An 18,264-nucleotide genomic window follows, 5' to 3' on the forward strand; every position below is an offset into this window, starting at 1 on the left:
AAAGTAAAACCCATTTATACCGATTTTATTTCGTTTTTAGAAGAAGCAATTTCAGAGTTTAATTATTGTGTTTTAATTTTTGTGTAGCATAAGACAGACTAAAAAATAAATTAGAAGCAGCAATTTCAGGGCCGAATTAAATTCAATTTTAATTAAATAAATTAACTAATAGGGTAACACAGAATAAAAAATTCCGGGAACCCATTCCGTTTCATTTTAAAAAGAGGCAGGGGCTAATTCTGGTGTCAAAGGATGTAGCTACTTTATGTTTAGAAATAATTATTTTTATTAGTCTTGACATTTCGTAAAATAATTCCCCACAAACGAATTTTTTTCGTGTCGGGGTTGGTACTAGCATAGTTGGAAAATGCGTTGGCGTCCATATCAAGATCAAGGGTACGTGGAACCCGTCCATGTCTGGATGGTACAAAGAATGATCAGATAATAACCACTCCAAGTATTCATAATTTTATCAACCCTTATTTCACACCATTTTTTTTAATATTAATTACATTTCAACCAACGCGAATTTCCTTAATACAAAAATACTTTTTGTCAAAGACAACTTTCTCGTCAGAATGAAGAAAAAATTAAAACTGTAGCTTCCCTCCTACATATTTTTGCCTCTCGGATTACCCTTGATGCGTGAACAACAAACTCAAAAACACTTGAAAACTTTTCCATTTCCACCTCGGGGAAGATTATCCCCCGCTAGCTCATTTAGCCGCCGCTTTTCCTCAAGTAATTCTTTTTTATTTCCGCGACATAACGCGTCTGGAAAAACGGCCTGCAGCCACCCCTACGCCCGGCCCTGGATCCGCATCAATTCCGCGCTTTATCAAAAAAGTAAGGATAAAAAATTAACAAATCGTGAAAATCGACAAGGTCAGTTCGGATGGGTGATTTATGGGAGGTTTTTGACTCTCGCTGATTAGCACAACCTCGAGGACCTTGGGATTATCGCGATTTTTGAATGCTGGGTGATTTATGGGCAAAGTGGAGCAGATCTCGGCTGTGGTGTCGTGAAAAAACCGTCTCGTGATTTTACAGCTGCAATGCACCAGGTAATTTTTTTTTTGGGGTTGGCATGACGCAGAAGCTAGTTTTAACTGCATGTTAAGGTGCGAAAATATTTTTTTACGGTCTGGTGGTGTCTAAATTTAAATTTCGAAAAGCGGATGAAAAGATCGTGGAAAATTCTACAGACGATTTGGACGTTTTTTTCAAGACCTAATTCACAATCATAGAAATTATTTTTACAACAACGAGAAAAAAACAGCTTACGTGTTAATGAATACTAAAAGAGATAAAATAATCTAAATGAAATTACGTAAGTTGTTACAATTTTAAGGTCAGTAACTTGGGCAAATCGTGCAACGATAATTTTTATTTCGTGTTATTGTTAATGTTCAGAGTCGTCTTCAACCACAATTGTACTATTTCTTGATTATCGGTGACTCAAATCGGAATAATTTGGATCGACCTTCACATTGACGTCACTTGCGTTTTAATCAAAACAAATAAGGAAAATGTACTTATTTTAAAATTTAATTGAAGAATCACCGCAAGGATATTTATTTAATAATCGACTTTTGTGTTCGTCGTGTTGTCTTTTTTAATATTTAAATAATTGCGACATTGTGAACGAATTTAGATATGTCAACAAATAGATATTAGCGAGGATAAAAATAAATTATTGACGACAGAGTATACAATCGAATAAAAAACTGAATGTATAAGCAGTTCATCAACTTATTGCTTCTTGTGTAATATTTTATCGAAATTATTATAGTTAGCATGACACTACAGATAAATAATTTCATTTAGATATCGTTGAACAAAAAAAAAACGCGTCAATTTAACAACGTATAGCATCACTTGTAGTGAAAACAAATAAGAAAACAATAAAATCGTTCTAGTAAAAGTTCTAACTAACATATGAGTCATATTAATGAAGCTGACAACGAAAACAAACAATCTTAGTGACGTACCTTAGATAGGTTTATTTAACGAAGAGAAATCTATTGTGGACTGTGGAAACATGTTAACTTTAAACTTCTGTAATACCTGAGAACGAAATTTTTGTTTTTGTTTCGTTCGATTTTTTTCGTTATTTCGTTGTTTGTGTTGTGGAATCAAAATTGCACAAAAATTGATCTTATTTTGAAACTGAGTTGAGATAATTGATATTCAAGGAAATTTATTTTAAAACTGTGTTTAATCAGTTTCACGTGTCTTTGACGAAAATTTTGAAATGTCAGTTTGTTTACAAAGTTCTGAAGAAAGTTTTGTCTGTTTTAGAAATTTCATTAGGTTTAGATTTTTAGGTGAATATTCCATGTGTTATCAATATTGACTTTAAAGTTTTCCATGTTTGAAAATAAGTTTTTAAAATTTCAAGTTTTTCATATTTTCGTTTAAATTTACTAAGTGTAGAATTTAAAATTTGTAGCTTCTGAAATGTTGTCAACAAAAGTTTTAATTGTTTTAATTTGTTAACATATTGAAAACAATTTTAAATGTTGAAAAGTATAAATGTCTAAGGCTTTCACAATATCTGAAAAAGTAAATTAGGCGGTGTGTAGAATGTTTAAGGTTTTACAATATAATTAAGTTTTAAAATTTTCAGTTTCCAAAATTTTTAAAATTTCAAGTTTTCCGTATTTTCGTTTAAACTCACAAAGTGCATTTTTGTAATTTAAAATTGTGGTCTTTGAAATGTTGTCAACTTGGAAATTTCGAAAGCAAAAGTTTGAATTGTTTTAAATTGTAAACATTTTGAAAACAATTTTAAAATGTTGGAAAGTATATATTTCTAAAATTTTGTCAATATATAATGAAATAGATTAAGTTGTCTGTACAATGTTTAAGGATTTACAACATTATTACGTTTTAAAATTTTCAGTTTCAAAAATTTTTTAAATTGGAAATTTCTCCTATTTTTGTTTAAACTTACAAAGTGCATTTCAAGAATTCAAAATTTACAGCTTTTGACAACGAAATTTGAAAATTACAAGTGTCCAAGGTTTTTTCAATAAATAAAAAAGTAGATTTAGCTGTCTGTGGAAAATTTTTAAGTTTCCAAAATTTTTAAAATTTCAAGTTTTCAATATTTTCGTTTAACCTACAAAGTGCATTTTTGGAATTTAAAATTGTGGCCTTTGAAATGTTCTCAACTTGGAAATTTCGAAAACAAAAGTTTGAATTGTTTTAAATTGTAAACATTTTGAAAACAATTTTAAAATGTTGGAAAGTATATATTTCTAAAATGTTGTCAATACATAATGAAATAGATTAAGTTGTCTGTACAATGTTTAAGGATTTACAACATTATTACGTTTTAAAATTTTCAGTTTCAAAAATTTTTTAAATAGGAAATTTCTCCTATTTTTGTTTAAACTTATAAAGTGCATTTCAAGAATTCAAAATTTACAGCTTTTGACAACGAAATTTAAAAATTACAAGTGTCCAAGATTTTTTCAATAAATAAAAAAGTAGATTTACCTGTCTGTGGAAAATTTTTAAGTTTCCAAATTTTTTAAAATTTCAAGTTTTCAATATTTTCGTTTAACCTACACAGTGCATTTTTGGAATTTAAAATTGTGGCCTTTGAAGTGTTGTCAACTTGGAAATTTCGAAAACAAAAGTTTGAATTGTTTTAAATTGTAAACATTTTGAAAACAATTTTAAAATGTTGGAAAGTATATATATTTCTAAAATTTTGTCAATATATAATGAAATCGATTAAGTTATCTGTACAATGTTTAAGGATTTACATTATTACGTTTTAAAATTTTCAGTTTCAAAAATTTTTTTAAATGGAAATTTCTCCTATTTTTGTTTAAACTTACAAAGTGTATTTCAAGAATTCAAAATTTACAGCTTTTGACAACGAAATTTGAAAATTACAAGTGTCCAAGGTTTTTTCAATAATTAAAAAAGTAGATTTAGCTGTCTGTAGAAAATTTTTAAGTTTCCAAAATTTTTAAAATTTCAAGTTTTCAATATTTTCGTTTAACCTACAAAGTGCATTTTTGGAATTTAAAATTTGTGGCCTTTGAAATGTTGTCAACTTGGAAATTTCGAAAGCAAAAGTTTGAATTGTTTTAAATTGTAAACATTTTGAAAACAATTTTAAAATGTTGGAAAGTATATATTTCTAAAATTTTGTCAATATATAAGTCATGAAATAGATTAAGTTGTCTGTACAATGTTTAAGGATTTACAACATTATTACGTTTTAAAATTTTCAGATTCAAAAATTTTTTAAATTGGAAATTTCTCCTATTTTTGTTTAAACTTACAAAGTGCATTTCAAGAATTCAAAATTTGCAACTTTTGACAACGAAATTTGAAAATTACAAGTGTCCAAGGTTTTTTCAATAAATAAAAAAGTAGATTTAGCTGTCTGTTGAAAATTTTTAAGTTTCCAAAATTTTTAAAATTTCAAGTTTTCAATATTTTCGTTTAACCTACACAGTGCATTTTTGGAATTTAAAATTGTGGCCTTTGAAATGTTGTCAACTTGGAAATTTCGAAAGCAAAAGTTTGAATTGTTTTAAATTGTAAACATTTTGAAAACAATTTTAAAATTTTGGAAAGTATATATTTCTAAAATTTTGTCAATATATAATGAAATAGATTAAGTTGTCTGTACAATGTTTAAGGATTTACAACATTATTACGTTTTAAAATTTTCAGTTCCAAAAATTTTTTAAATTGGAAATTTCTACTATTTTTGTTTAAACATACAAAGTGCGTTTCAAGAATTCAAAATTTACAGCTTTTGACAACGAAATTTGAAAATTACAAGTGTCCAAGGTTTCTTCAATAATTAAAAAAGTAGATTTAGCTGTCTGTAGAAAATTTTTAAGTTTCCAAAATTTTTAAAATTTCAAGTTTTCAATATTTTCATTTAAATCTACAAAGCGCATTTCAGGAATTTAAAATCTGTGGCCTTTGAAATGTTGTCAACTTGGAAATTTCGAAAACAAGAGTTTGAATTGTTTTAATTTGTAAACATTTTGAAAACAATTTTAAAATGTTGAAAAGTATAAATTTCTAAAATTTTGTCAATATATCATGAAGTAGATAAAGTTGTCTGTACAATGTTTCAGTATTTACAACATAACATATTACTTTTTAAAATTTTCAGTTTCAAAAATTTTTAAAATTGTAAATTTCCCCTATTTTTGTTTAAACTTACAAAGTGCAATTGTAGTAATTAAAATTTGTCGCCTTTGAAATGTTGTCAACTTTGAAGGTTTCGACAACAAAAGTTTTAATTGTTTTAATTTGTTAACATATTGAAAACAGTTTTAAATGTTGAAAATTATAAGTGTCTAAGGTTTTCTCAATAAATAAAAAAGTAGATTTAGCTGTCTGTGGAATTTTTAAGAATTTACAACATTATTATGTTAAAAATATTCAGTTTCCAAAATTTTTAAAATTTCAGGTTTTCAATATTTTCGTTTAAACCAACAAAGTGCATTTTTGGAATTTAAAATTTGTTGGTTTTGAAATGTTGTCAACTTCGTAATTTCAAAAACAAAAATTTGAATTGTTTTAAATTGTAAACATTTTGAAAACAATTTTAAAATGTTGAAAAGTATAAATTTCTAAAATTTTGTCAATATATAATGAAATAGATGCAGTTGTCTGTACAATGTTTAAGGATTTACAACATTATTACGTTTTAAAATGTTCAGTTTCCAAAATTTTTAAAATTGTAAATTTCCCCTATTTTTGTTTAAACTTACAAAGTGCATTTGTGGAATTTAAAATTTGTTGTTTTTGAAACGTTGTCAACTTTGAGATTTTGACAACAAAAGTTTTAATTGATTTAATTTGTAAACATAATGAAAACAATTTTAAATGTTGAAAATTATAAGTGTCTAAGGTGTTCTCAATAAACAAAAAAAGTAGATTTAGCTGTCTGTGGAATTTTTAAGAATTTACAACATTATTATGTTTTAAAATATTCAGTTTTCAAAATTTTTAAAATTTCAAGTTTACACTATGTTCGTTAAAACTTACAAAGTGCATTTTTGGAATTTAAAATTTGTGGCCTTTGAAACGTTGTCAACTTGGAAATTTCGAAAACAAAAGTTTGAATTGTTTTAAATTGTAAACATTTTGAAAACAATTTTAAAATGTTGAAAAGTATAAATTTCTAAAATTTTGTCAATATATATAATGAAGTAGATAAAGTTGTCTGTACAATGTTTAAGTATTTACAACATTATTACGTTTTAAAATTTTCAGTTTCAAAAATTTTTTAAATTGTAAATTTCCCCTATTTTAGTTTAAACTTACAAAGTGCATTTGTGGAATTTAAAATTTGTTGCTTTTGAAATGTTTTCAACTTGAGATTTCGACAACAAAAGTTTTAATTGTTTCAATTTGTAAAGATAATGAAAACAATTTTAAATGTTGTAAAATATAAGTGCCCAAGGTTTTCTCAATAAATAAAAAAGTAGATTTAGCTGTCTGTGGAATTTTTAAGAGTTTACAACATTATTAGATTTTAAAATATTCAGTTTTCAAAATTTTTAAAATTTCAAGTTTACACTATGTTCGTTAAAACTTACAAAGTGCATTTTTGGAATTTAAAATTTGTGGCCTTTGAAATGTTGTCAACTTGGAAATTTCGAAAACAAAAGTTCGAATTGTTTTAAATTGTAAACATTTTGAAAACAATTTTAAAATGTTGAAAAGTATAAATTTGTAAAATTTTGTCAATATATAATGAAGTAGATTAATTTATCTGTACAATGTTTAAGGATTTACAACATTATTTCGTTTTAAAATTTTCAGTTTCAAAAATTTTTAAAATTGTAAATTTCTCCTATTTTTATTTAAACTTACAAAGTGCATTTCAAGAATTCAAAATTTACAGCTTTTGACAACGAAATTTGAAAATTACAAGTGTCCAAGGTTTTTTCAATAAATAAAAAAGTAGATTTAGCTGTCTGTAGAAAATTTTTAAGTTTCCAAAATTTTTAAAATTTCAAGTTTTCAATATTTTCGTTAAAACTTACAAAGTGCATTTTTGGAATTTAAAATTTGTGGCCTTTGAAATGTTGTCAACTTGGAAATTTCGAAAACAAAAGTTTGAATTGTTTTAGATTGTAAACATTTTGAAAACAATTTGAAAATGTTGAAAAGTATAAATTTCTAAAATGTTGTCAATAAATAATGAAGCAGATGAAGTTGTCTGTACAATGTTTAAGGATTTACAACATTATTACGTTTTAAAAATTTCAGTTTCAAAAATTTTTAAAATTGTAAATTTCCCCTATTTCTGTTTAAACTTACAAAGTGCATTTGTGGAATTTAAAATTTGTTGCTTTTGAAATGTTGTCAACTTTGAAATTTCGACAACAAAAGTTTTAATTGTTTTAATTTGTAAACATATTGAAAACAATTTTAAATGTTGAAAATTATAAGTGCCTAAGGTTATCTCAATAAATAAAAAAGTAGATTTAGCTGTTTGTGGAATTTTTAAGAATTTACAACATTATTAGATTTTAAAATATTCAGTTTCCAAAATTTTTAAAATTTCAAGTTTTCAATATGTTCGTTAAAACTTACAAAGTGCATTTTTGGAATATAAAATTTGTAGCCTTTGAAATGTTGTCAACTTGGAAATTTCGAAAACAAAAGTTTGAATTGTTTTAAATTGTAAACATTGTGAAAACAATTTTAAAATGTTGGAAAGTATATATTTCTAAAATTTTGTCAATACATAATGAAATAGATTAAGTCGTCTGTACAATGTTTAAGGATTTACAACATTATTACGTTTTAAAATTTTCAGTTTCAAAAATTTTTTAAATTGGAAATTTCTACTATTTTTGTTTAAACTTACAAAGTGGATTTCAAGAATTCAAAATTTACATCTTTTGACAACGAAATTTGAAAATTACAAGTGGAAAATTTTTAAGTTTCTAAAATTTTTAAAATTTCAAGTTTTTAATATTTTCGTTTAACCTACAAAGTGCATTTTTGGAATTTAAAATTGTGGCCTTTGAAATGTTGTCAACTTGGAAATTTCGAAAGCAAAAGTTTGAATTGTTTTAAATTGTAAACATTTTGAAAACAATTTTAAAATGTTGGAAAGTATATATTTCTAAAATTTTGTCAATATATAATGAAATAGATTAAGTTGTCTGTACAATGTTTAAGGATTTACAACATTATTCCGTTTTAAAATTTTCAGTTTCAAAAATTTTTTAAATTGGAAATTTCTCCTATTTTTGTTTAAACTTATAAAGTGCATTTGTGGAATTTAAAATTTGTTGCCTTGTTGAAATGTTGTCAACTTTGAAAGTTTCGGCAACAAAAGTTTTAATTGTTTTAATTTGTAAACATATTGAAAACAATTTTAACTGTTGTTAATTTATAAGTGTCTAAGGTTTTCTCAATAAATAAAAAAATAGATTTAGCTGTCTGTGGAATTTTTAAAAATTTACGGTATTATTAATTATTATGTTTTAAAATATGCAGTTTCCGAAATTTTTAAAATTTCAAGTTTTCAATATTTTCGTTTAAACCTACAAAGTGCTTTTTTGGAATTTAAAATCTGTGGCCTTAGAAATTTCAAAATTTAGAGAAAACAAAACCTGTTTTTCGGCGTTTTCTGTGCAATTTTAACTATCAAAAATTCGATGCTTCATTTTTATTAAACAAAAAATCCAATTTTTATTTTATTGTAAATAATATAGCGAAAAAGACTTCGATAACGAGATGTATACATTTTTTGTTAATCTGAGTTTCCCATCTAGATTAAATTATTTGCACTTGTACGCTTAGCAATTCAGCAAATAAACTTTTTAATAGCCGATTTCGCCTACTTAAGTAGACTTTTCCGGCCCAAGCACAATCGTCACTTATCTCAAAACCAACAAACCTCTTAGCCAAATCAGTCAACAAATCTCCGCTTAAAATTTTCACCGAATTTACTCCCAACACGTTTTTTATCTCCCATTTAAATCCACGTCCACGATAATTTCCAGCTCTCATTAATCAACAAACCAGCATCATTTAATAAAAACACGAATAATCATTGTCCAGGAATGCAGCTCAGAACATCTCGAGGGCACGATGACGCAGCCGAAATTGGTAATTTCGCCCAAAAAAAACCCGACTTCCCCGTCCTTAACAATTAATAAATCTGGGTTAACTGATTAATTCCCACTTGAACCTACCGCTGCCCGTCTTACGGGAAATCTGACGCAATCGCGTCTCTTTTTCGACTTCCACTTCAAGGAACGCCAGAATGTGACCCAAACAATTAACACTAAAGAATTTTTCCTCGTTCCGCCTCTGCCCATCGCTCGGCTTCCCAGAAGTTCCTCTAACGTCTGCTGTTATATCAGCTCATTTATCACCAACCAACAAAAAAAAGAAAAAACGCCGACTTCTTGCGTCAGAAAAACGTGACTTTTCGTCCGTACACGCCTCCCAGCCGGCCAATCGCGGCCCAGCCCGCTCTGACGTCACCCGCCGCGAAAAGCCCTTTTTTTCCGAAAGCCGGTCCTGCGGGGGCGCCCAATTGCCCGCTCCGACAATGCCCCTTGATTATCGCTAATGAATTAATGTCTTAATTCGCTCAATTTTCTTCTGGTAAATAGTACGTGGTCGAACACACGCTAGAATGCGCTCTTGCGGGAGCGAGACCGAGATAGGTGCTAGGTATATAAGGCTCGGGGTGGCTTGGAGCCCTCATTCGTGTCCAAGACAACCAACCAACCGACCAAAATGGTAAGTCACTTTTCGTTATCCCACTTCGATAACTGCGCTCCGAAATTAGCCTTTATCGCGTTTTTCGTTTCGCGATTTTTTTGCCGGGTCCAGAGTCCGACTCTGCGGCTCTGCCCCCGGCCCGCGGTTTAGTCGCGAGCAACAGGTCCGCCGCCACTGGCGCGAGCGCCACTTTCCTGCCAAAGTAAATAGTTCGGGGAAATTTTGTCTTTTCGACCGGAAATAGATGGAGTGCTTCTGGGAAGGTGGCTGATGCAATAGCGTCCAGATGGAGACGCCGAGGGTTTTCACGTTTGTGTGATCAAGAAATTTGAGCGTTTAAAAACTGATAATCGAATTGAGCGGGTATAAAAGGGGCCCGGGTCGGCAAACACGCAGTTTTCGGACGAGAGCGGAATGGTGAGTGTCTGCGGGAAAAATATTTTCTTTGGGGGCGGCAGAGGAGGCGGGTATTAGTTGGTGCGCGGGGTGGTGGTGCGAGATTTTTGGAATTTTGGCTAAAGTGATAAGTACATAAAACTAAGTTTATGATTTTTGAATTAATTTATTTGAAAATTTACCTAATTTGAATTTCTTAGCACACTGAATTATCAAAATTTACTTTTGTTTGCTCATTTAAAGCCGTTTTGGCTGATTAGATTTACTTTCATAAACCGAAGTTAAATAATTTTTAAATACATACTTTAAAAATTTTGTCGAATTTGACGAGAATTAGCACTTTACCTCGATTAAGGATGCTAACGTTTTAAATTACTTTGATAAATCGGAGGTGCAGAGTTCGTCCAGAACTAATAATCAGACTTTGAAATAACGAAACGTCATCTTACGAAATTAAACGAGCTATATATATTTTGGAAATTGATAGTCGAACGGTCATCAGATCAATTTATTTGTTTCTTAATACCGCTGCACGTCAACACTGGTCGCGATAACAATTTTCAGATGTTCTTCTAGACGTTTACCTAATTTGAATTTTTTAGCACACTTCGTTACCAAAATTTATTTTTGTTTGCTCGGAAACTCACAGTTTCATATTTAAAGCCGTTTTCGGTGATTAGATTTACTTTCATAAACCGAAGTTAAATAATTTTTAAAATCATACTTTAAAAATTTTGTCGAATTTGACGAGAATTAGCACTTTACCTCGATTAAGGATGCCAACGTTTTAAATTACTTTGATAAATCGGAGGTGCAGAGTTCGTCCAGAACTAATAATCAGACTTTGAAACAACGAAATGTCATCTTACGAAATTAAACAAGCTGTATATGATATTTTGAAAATTGATAGTCAAACGGTCATCAGATCAATTTATTTGTTTCTTGATACCGCTGCACGTCAACACTGGTCGCGATAACAATTTTCAGATGTTCTTCTAGACGTTTACCTAATTTGAATTTTTTAGCACACTTCGTTACCAAAATTTATTTTTGTTTGCTCGGAAACTCACAGTTTCATATTTAAAGCCATTTTCGATGAATAGATTTACTTTCATAAACCGAAGATAAATAATTTTTAAAGTCATATTTTAAAAATTTTGTCGATTTTGACGAGAATTAGCACTTTACCTCGATTAAGGATGCTAACGTTTTAAATTACTTTGATAAATCGGAGGTGCAGAGTTCGTCCAGAACTAATAATCGGACTTTGAAATAACGAAACGTCATCTTACGAAATTAAACGAGCTATATACGATATTTTGGAAATTGATAGTCGAACGGTCATCTGATCAATTTATTTGCTTCTTGATACCGCTGCACGTCAACACTGGTCGCGATAACAATTTTCAGATGTTCTTCTAGACGTTTACCTAATTTGAATTTTTTAGCACACTTCGTTACCAAAATTTATTTTTATTTGCTCGGAAACTAACAGTTTCATATTTAAAGCCATTTTCGGTGATTAGATTTATTTTCATAAACCGAAGTTAAATAATTCTTAAAGTCATACTTTAAAAATTTTGTCGAATTTGACGAGAATTAGCACTTTACCTCGATTAAGGATGCTAACGTTTTAAATTACTTTGATAAATCGGAGGTGCAGAGTTCGTCCAGAACTAATAATCAGACTTTGAAATAACGAAACGTCATCTTACGAAATTAAACGAGCTATATATGATATTTTGGAAATTGATAGTCGAACGGTCATCAGATCAATTTATTTGCTTCTTGAAACCGCTGCACGTCAACACTGGTCACGATAACAATTTTCAGATGTTCTTCCAGACGTTTACCTAATTTGAATTTTTTAGCACACTTCGTTACCAAAATTTATTTTTGTTTGGTCGGAAACTCACAATTTTGTATTTAAACCCGTTTTGGCTGATTAGATTTACTTTCATAAACCGAAGTTAAATAATTTTTAGAGTAGTATTTTAAAAATTTTGTCGAATTTGATGAGAATTAGCACTTTACCTCGATTAAGGATACTAACGTTTTAAATTAGTTGGATAAATCGGAGGTGCAGAGTTCGTCCAGAACTAATAATCAGACTATGAAATAACGAAACGTCATCTTACGAAATTAAACGAGCTATATATGATATTTTGGAAATTGATAGTCGAACGGTCATCAGATCAATTTATTTGTTTCTTAATAGCGCTGCACGTCAACACTGGTCGCGATAACAATTTTCAGATGTTCTTCTAGACGTTTACCTAATTTGAATTTCTTAGCACACTTCGTTACCAAAATTTAGTTTTGTTTGCTCGGAAACTCACAATTTTATGTTTAAAGCCGTTTTGGCCGATTAGATTTACTTTCATAAACCGAAGTTAAATAATTTTTAAAGTCATATTTTAAAAATTTTGTCGAATTTGACGAGAATTAGCACTTTACCTCGATTAAGGATGCTAACGTTTTAAATTACTTTGATAAATCGGAGGTGCAGAGTTCGTCCAGAACTAATAATCAGACTTTGAAATAACGAAACGTCATCTTACGAAATTAAACGAGCTATATATGATATTTTGGAAATTGATAGTCGAACGGTCATCAGATCAATGTATTTGTTTCTTAATACCGCTGCACGTCAACACTGGCCGCGATAACAATTTTCAGATGTTCTTCTAGACGTTTACCTAATTTGAATTTCTTAGCACACTTCGTCACCAAAATTTATTTTTGTTTGCTCGGAAACTCACAGTTTCATGTTTAAAGCCGTTTTCGGTGATTAGATTTACTTTCATAAACCGAAGTTAAATAATTCTTAAAGTCACACTTTAAAAATTTTGTCGAATTTGACGAGAATTAGCACTTTACCTCGATTAAGGATGCTAACGTTTTAAATTACTTTGATAAATCGGAGGTGCAGAGTTCGTCCAGAACTAATAATCAGACTTTGAAATAACGAAACGTCATCTTACGAAATTAAACGAGCTATATACGATATTTTGGAAATTGATAGTCGAACGGTCATCAGATCAATTTATTTGTTTCTTAATACCACTGCACGTCAACACTGGTCGCGATAACAATTTTCAGATGTTCTTCTAGACGTTTACCTAATTTGAATTTCTTAGCACACTTCGTTACCAAAATTTATTTTTGTTTGCTCGGAAACTCACAGTTTCATGTTTAAAGCCGTTTTCGGTGATTAGATTTACTTTCATAAACCGAAGTTAAATAATTCTTAAAGTCACACTTTAAAAATTTTGTCGAATTTGACGAGAATTAGCACTTTACCTCGATTAAGGATGCTAACGTTTTAAATTACTTTGATAAATCGGAGGTGCAGAGTTCGTCCAGAACTAATAATCAGACTTTGAAATAACGAAACGTCATCTTACGAAATTAAACGAGCTATATATGATATTTTGGAAATTGATAGTCGAACGGTCATCAGATCAATTTATTTGCTTCTTGAAACCGCTGCACGTCAACACTGGTCACGATAACAATTTTCAGATGTTCTTCCAGACGTTTACCTAATTTGAATTTTTTAGCACACTTCGTTACCAAAATTTATTTTTGTTTGGTCGGAAACTCACAATTTTGTATTTAAACCCGTTTTGGCTGATTAGATTTACTTTCATAAACCGAAGTTAAATAATTTTTAGAGTAGTATTTTAAAAATTTTGTCGAATTTGATGAGAATTAGCACTTTACCTCGATTAAGGATACTAACGTTTTAAATTAGTTGGATAAATCGGAGGTGCAGAGTTCGTCCAGAACTAATAATCAGACTCTGAAATAACGAAACGTCATCTTACGAAATTAAACGAGCTATATATGATATTTTGGAAATTGATAGTCGAACGGTCATCAGATCAATTTATTTGTTTCTTAATACCGCTGCACGTCAACACTGGTCGCGATAACAATTTTCAGATGTTCTTCCAGACGTTTACCTAATTTGAATTTTTTAGCACACTTCGTTACCAAAATTTATTTTTGTTTGGTCGGAAACTCACAATTTTATATTTAAACCCGTTTTGGCTGATTAGATTTACTTTCATAAACCGAAGTTAAATAATTTTTAGAGTCATATTTTAAAAATTTTGTCGAATTTGACGAGAATTAGCACTTTACCTCGATTAAGGATACTAACGTTTTAAATTACTTTGATAAATCGGAGGTGCAGAGTTCGTCCAGAGCTAATAATCAGACTTTGAAATAACGAAACGTCATCTTACGAAATTAAACGAGCTATATATGATATTTTGGAAATTGATAGTCGAACGGTCATCTGATCAATTTATTTGTTTCTTAATACCGCTGCACGTCAACACTGGTCGCGATAACAATTTTCAGATGTTCTTCTAGACGTTTACCTAATTTGAATTTTTTAGCACACTTCGTCACCAAAATTTATTTTTGTTTGCTTGGAAACCAACAATTTTGTGTTTAAAGCCGTTTTGGCTGATTAGATTTACTTTCATAAACCGAAGTTAAATAATTTTTAAAGTCATATTTTAAAAATTTTGTCGAATTTGACGAGAATTAGCACTTTACCTCGATTAAGGATGCTAACGTTTTAAATTACTTTGATAAATCGGAGGTGCAGAGTTCGTCCAGAACTAATAATCAGACTTTGAAATCACGAAACGTCATCTTACGAAATTAAACGAGCTATATGTGATATTTTGGAAATTGATAGTCGAACGGTCATCAGATCAATTTATTTGTTTCTTAATACCGCTGCACGTCAACACTGGTCGCGAAAACAATTTTCAGATGTTCTTCTAGACGTTTACCTAATTTGAATTTTTTAGCACACTTTGTTACCAAAATTTATTTTTGTTTGCTCGGAAACTCACAGTTTCATATTTAAAGCCGTTTTCGGTGATCAGATTTATTTTCATAAACCGAAGTTAAATAATTTTCAAAGTCATATTTTAAAAATTTTGTCGAATTTGACGAGAATTAGCACTTTACCTCGATTAAGGATACTAACGTTTTAAATTACTTTGATAAATCGGAGGTGCAGAGTTCGTCCAGAACTAATAATCAGACTTTGAAATAACGAAACGTCATCTTACGAAATTAAACGAGCTATATACGATATTTTGGAAATTGATAGGCGGACGGTCACTATATCAATTTTCACATGTGCTTCTAGACGTTGAATTTGAATGTCTTAGCACATTTCGTTATCAAAATTTATTTTTGTTTGTTCAGAAACTCACAATTTTATAAACAAATCGTTTTGGCCAATCACATTTACTTTCATAAGTCGACTTTTGCAATTTTTTAATTCAAACTTGAAAATTTTGTCGAATTTTCGCGAGAACTAGCACTTCACCACGATTAAGGATGCTAACGATTTAAATTTCTTTAATAAATCAGAAGTTTAGAGTTTGTTCAAAACTGATAGTCAGACTTTGAAATAACGAAACGCCATTTTATGAAATTAAACGAACTGTATGTATTATTGGAAGTTGACAGTGGAATGATCGTCAGCTCGATTTATTTGCTTCTTAGTACAACTTTACGTCAAGACTGGTCACTATATCAATTGTCACATGTGCTTCTGGACGTTTAATTTGAATGTCTTAGCACGTTTCGTTATCAAAATTTATTTTTGTTTGTTTAGAAACTCATAATTTAATAAACAAATCGTTTTGGCTAATCACATTTACTTTCATAAGTCGACTTTAGCAATTTTTTAATTCATACTTGAAAATTTTGTCGAATTTTCACGAGAACTAGCACTTTACCACGATTAAGGATGCTAACGATTTAAATTTCTTTAATAAATCAGAAGTGTAGAGTTTGTTCAAAACTGATAGTCAGACTTTGAAATAACGAAACGCCATCTTATGAAATTAAACGAACTCTATGTATTATTGGTAGTTGACAGTGTAATGATCGTCAGCTCGATTTATTTGCTTCTTAGTACAACTTCACGTCAAGACTGGTCACTATATCAATTTTCACATGTGCTTCTAGACGTTGAATTTGAATGTCTTAGCACATTTCGTTATCAAAATTTATTTTTGTTTGTTCAGAAACTCACAGTTTTATAAACAAAGCATTTTGGCTAATTACATTTACTTTCGTAAGTCGCGATTAAGGATGCTAACGATTTAAATTTCTTTAATAAATCACCGTATATGTCTGGTCGCTATATCAATTGTCACATGTGCTCTAGACGTTTAATTTGAATATCTTAGCACACTCCGTTATCAAAATTTACTTTTCCTCGAAACCTCGTCACGCTGCCCGTTTGAAAAAGATTAGATACGAGAGCAGATGTTGTAACTTTTCCCCGACAAGTACCAACCTGTCGTCGTAAGTCATCACCAGCCGTAATTTAAATCATTATTTTTTATTACCACCTAACCTAGCATTACGGATATGTGAAGTCATTTTCTGGACTATAAATTTGAAAAGTAACACAAGTAATGGCTTTTAATGATAGTTCGATGCGCCATTATATTTTATTACCTATGTTTAAATGGCCACACTTGACAAATTGTTTTTCACATTCGAAACCCAGATCTGCGCCAAAACGGTACCCAGTGATAATTGACTTGGTGGAATTTCCCACCGCAAAAAAACTCTTACACAATAATTGACAGTTGCGTTAGTCACGTGTTAGTGGTACCAACTGCTCCAGCTCCGCCAACCTAATCCCACAAATCGCGTTACAACGTAAACACCAATTTCTATTTTAACCCGAAACCAATTTGCCACTGTCCGTGCCGCCACATCATTCCACGAACCGCCAAAGCCCGCTGCCATTGCGACACGTGCCAACATTAATTAATCACGTATGATACTTCTCGGAATCGGATCCATAGACAGCTCGCTGCCACTTAATTCGCGGAATTCCCCCGAAGGAAAATTGCCGCCGGATGACTCAACAGCTATTCCCCCGATTAACCCCGCTTTCGCTCCAGGTGCTGCTATCAGTATTATTGGCCTTCGCTGCGCTGCAGCTGTGCCACTCCAGAAGACTGACCGACGACATGGACAACGAGATCCCGGTGGTCTCCGGCAACCCCGCCGCCTTCCGCCAGCAGGACGAGTGGATCAAGATCAGCGCCGCCCCCAAGGCGGCCATCCGCAAGCTGACGGGGTCGTACGTCGAGCTGGAGTGCGAAGCCATGGGCTCGCCGCCCCCGACTCTTCAATGGTTCCGCGGGAACCATGCGCTCACCGAGGTAGTATAGGCAACCAAAGTTGCACCCTTTGCTCACTATTTACTTGTAGCACCAGAGCTATGACACCAACACCATCTCCGAGGTGCCGTCGCAAGGGTTGGGGAAAATCCGCGGTCGCCTCGTCATCAACTACCTCCTCCCGGTGCACGCCGTCACCTTCACCTGCGTGGCCCAAAGCGGGTCCAAAGTGGCCACGGCGGACACCACCATCTACGTCATCAAAAAGGAAGGTTTTGACCGCAATTTCACCCAATTGTTGACCACCAAGGTCATTGGGGTTCACCACGTCCCGAGAATTTCCCTCTGGGCCCCTACTTACATGGACGTGATCGGTACCAACGTGGTTCTCCCTTGTCGCACCTTGGGCAACCCTAAACCCAGCCAAATGTGGATTGACCCTCAAGACCAGGTTGTAAGCGAGGGCGACGGTAGGGTTTCGGCCCTTCCCGATGGGTCTCTCAGTATTAGGTCGGTCAGTTGGGCCGATATGGGTGTCTACACTTGCATGGCGCGCAACATGGTGGGACAAGACTCCGTTGAGACCTTCCTCTACCCCATGAAGGTAACTCGATTGCTTGACAAGATGGCACCCTAATTAAGTTTTTGTTCCAGGAATCGAAATAACGAGAGGTGGTAGGGGGCCACTTCATGTCAATCTAGTCATTGTTCAGTTCGAGAATACTCGTAGGGTAGTTTGTCGTACGTTATTTATGGAAATTCCAGTTAGTATTTATGACTTAGGTATTTATATACGTAATAATTCAAGACATGTGTACTTATTTATATTAATGTAAGATTTGTAAGTAAATAAAGAAAATGTTAAGCATTATTGGTGTCCTTAGTGTATGCATGATAATGAATAAACAGTGCTAATTATTTTCACAGTGCAATATTA

At 31.5% G+C, this 18,264-nt stretch overlaps 1 protein-coding gene across 1 annotated transcript; it reads left to right on the top strand.

The window, feature by feature from the left end:
• The first annotated feature begins 9,700 nt into the window (after positions 1-9,700).
• Positions 9,701-18,198, top strand: LOC135140591 (neural/ectodermal development factor IMP-L2-like). Its single transcript, XM_064071202.1, has 4 exons — positions 9,701-9,765; positions 17,106-17,369; positions 17,419-17,931; positions 17,982-18,198. Exons 1-4 carry the CDS (start codon positions 9,763-9,765, stop codon positions 17,991-17,993), a joined length of 792 nt encoding a protein of 263 aa, XP_063927272.1. The 5' UTR covers positions 9,701-9,762; the 3' UTR covers positions 17,994-18,198.
• Positions 18,199-18,264: the final 66 nt, after the last annotated feature.

This window comes from Zophobas morio, unplaced genomic scaffold, assembly GCF_036711695.1.
Source record: "Zophobas morio isolate AGI-343-1 ecotype UQ-CSIRO unplaced genomic scaffold, CSIRO_AGI_Zmor_V1 ptg000040l, whole genome shotgun sequence".
NCBI classification, from domain to species: Eukaryota; Metazoa; Arthropoda; class Insecta; order Coleoptera; family Tenebrionidae; genus Zophobas; species Zophobas morio.

Bases quoted from the DNA above. Each gene is read 5' to 3' on its own strand.
- LOC135140591 (XM_064071202.1), top strand. The intron at 17,370-17,418 runs GTAGTATAGGCA...ATTTACTTGTAG, and splicing joins GGAACCATGCGCTCACCGAG to CACCAGAGCTATGACACCAA.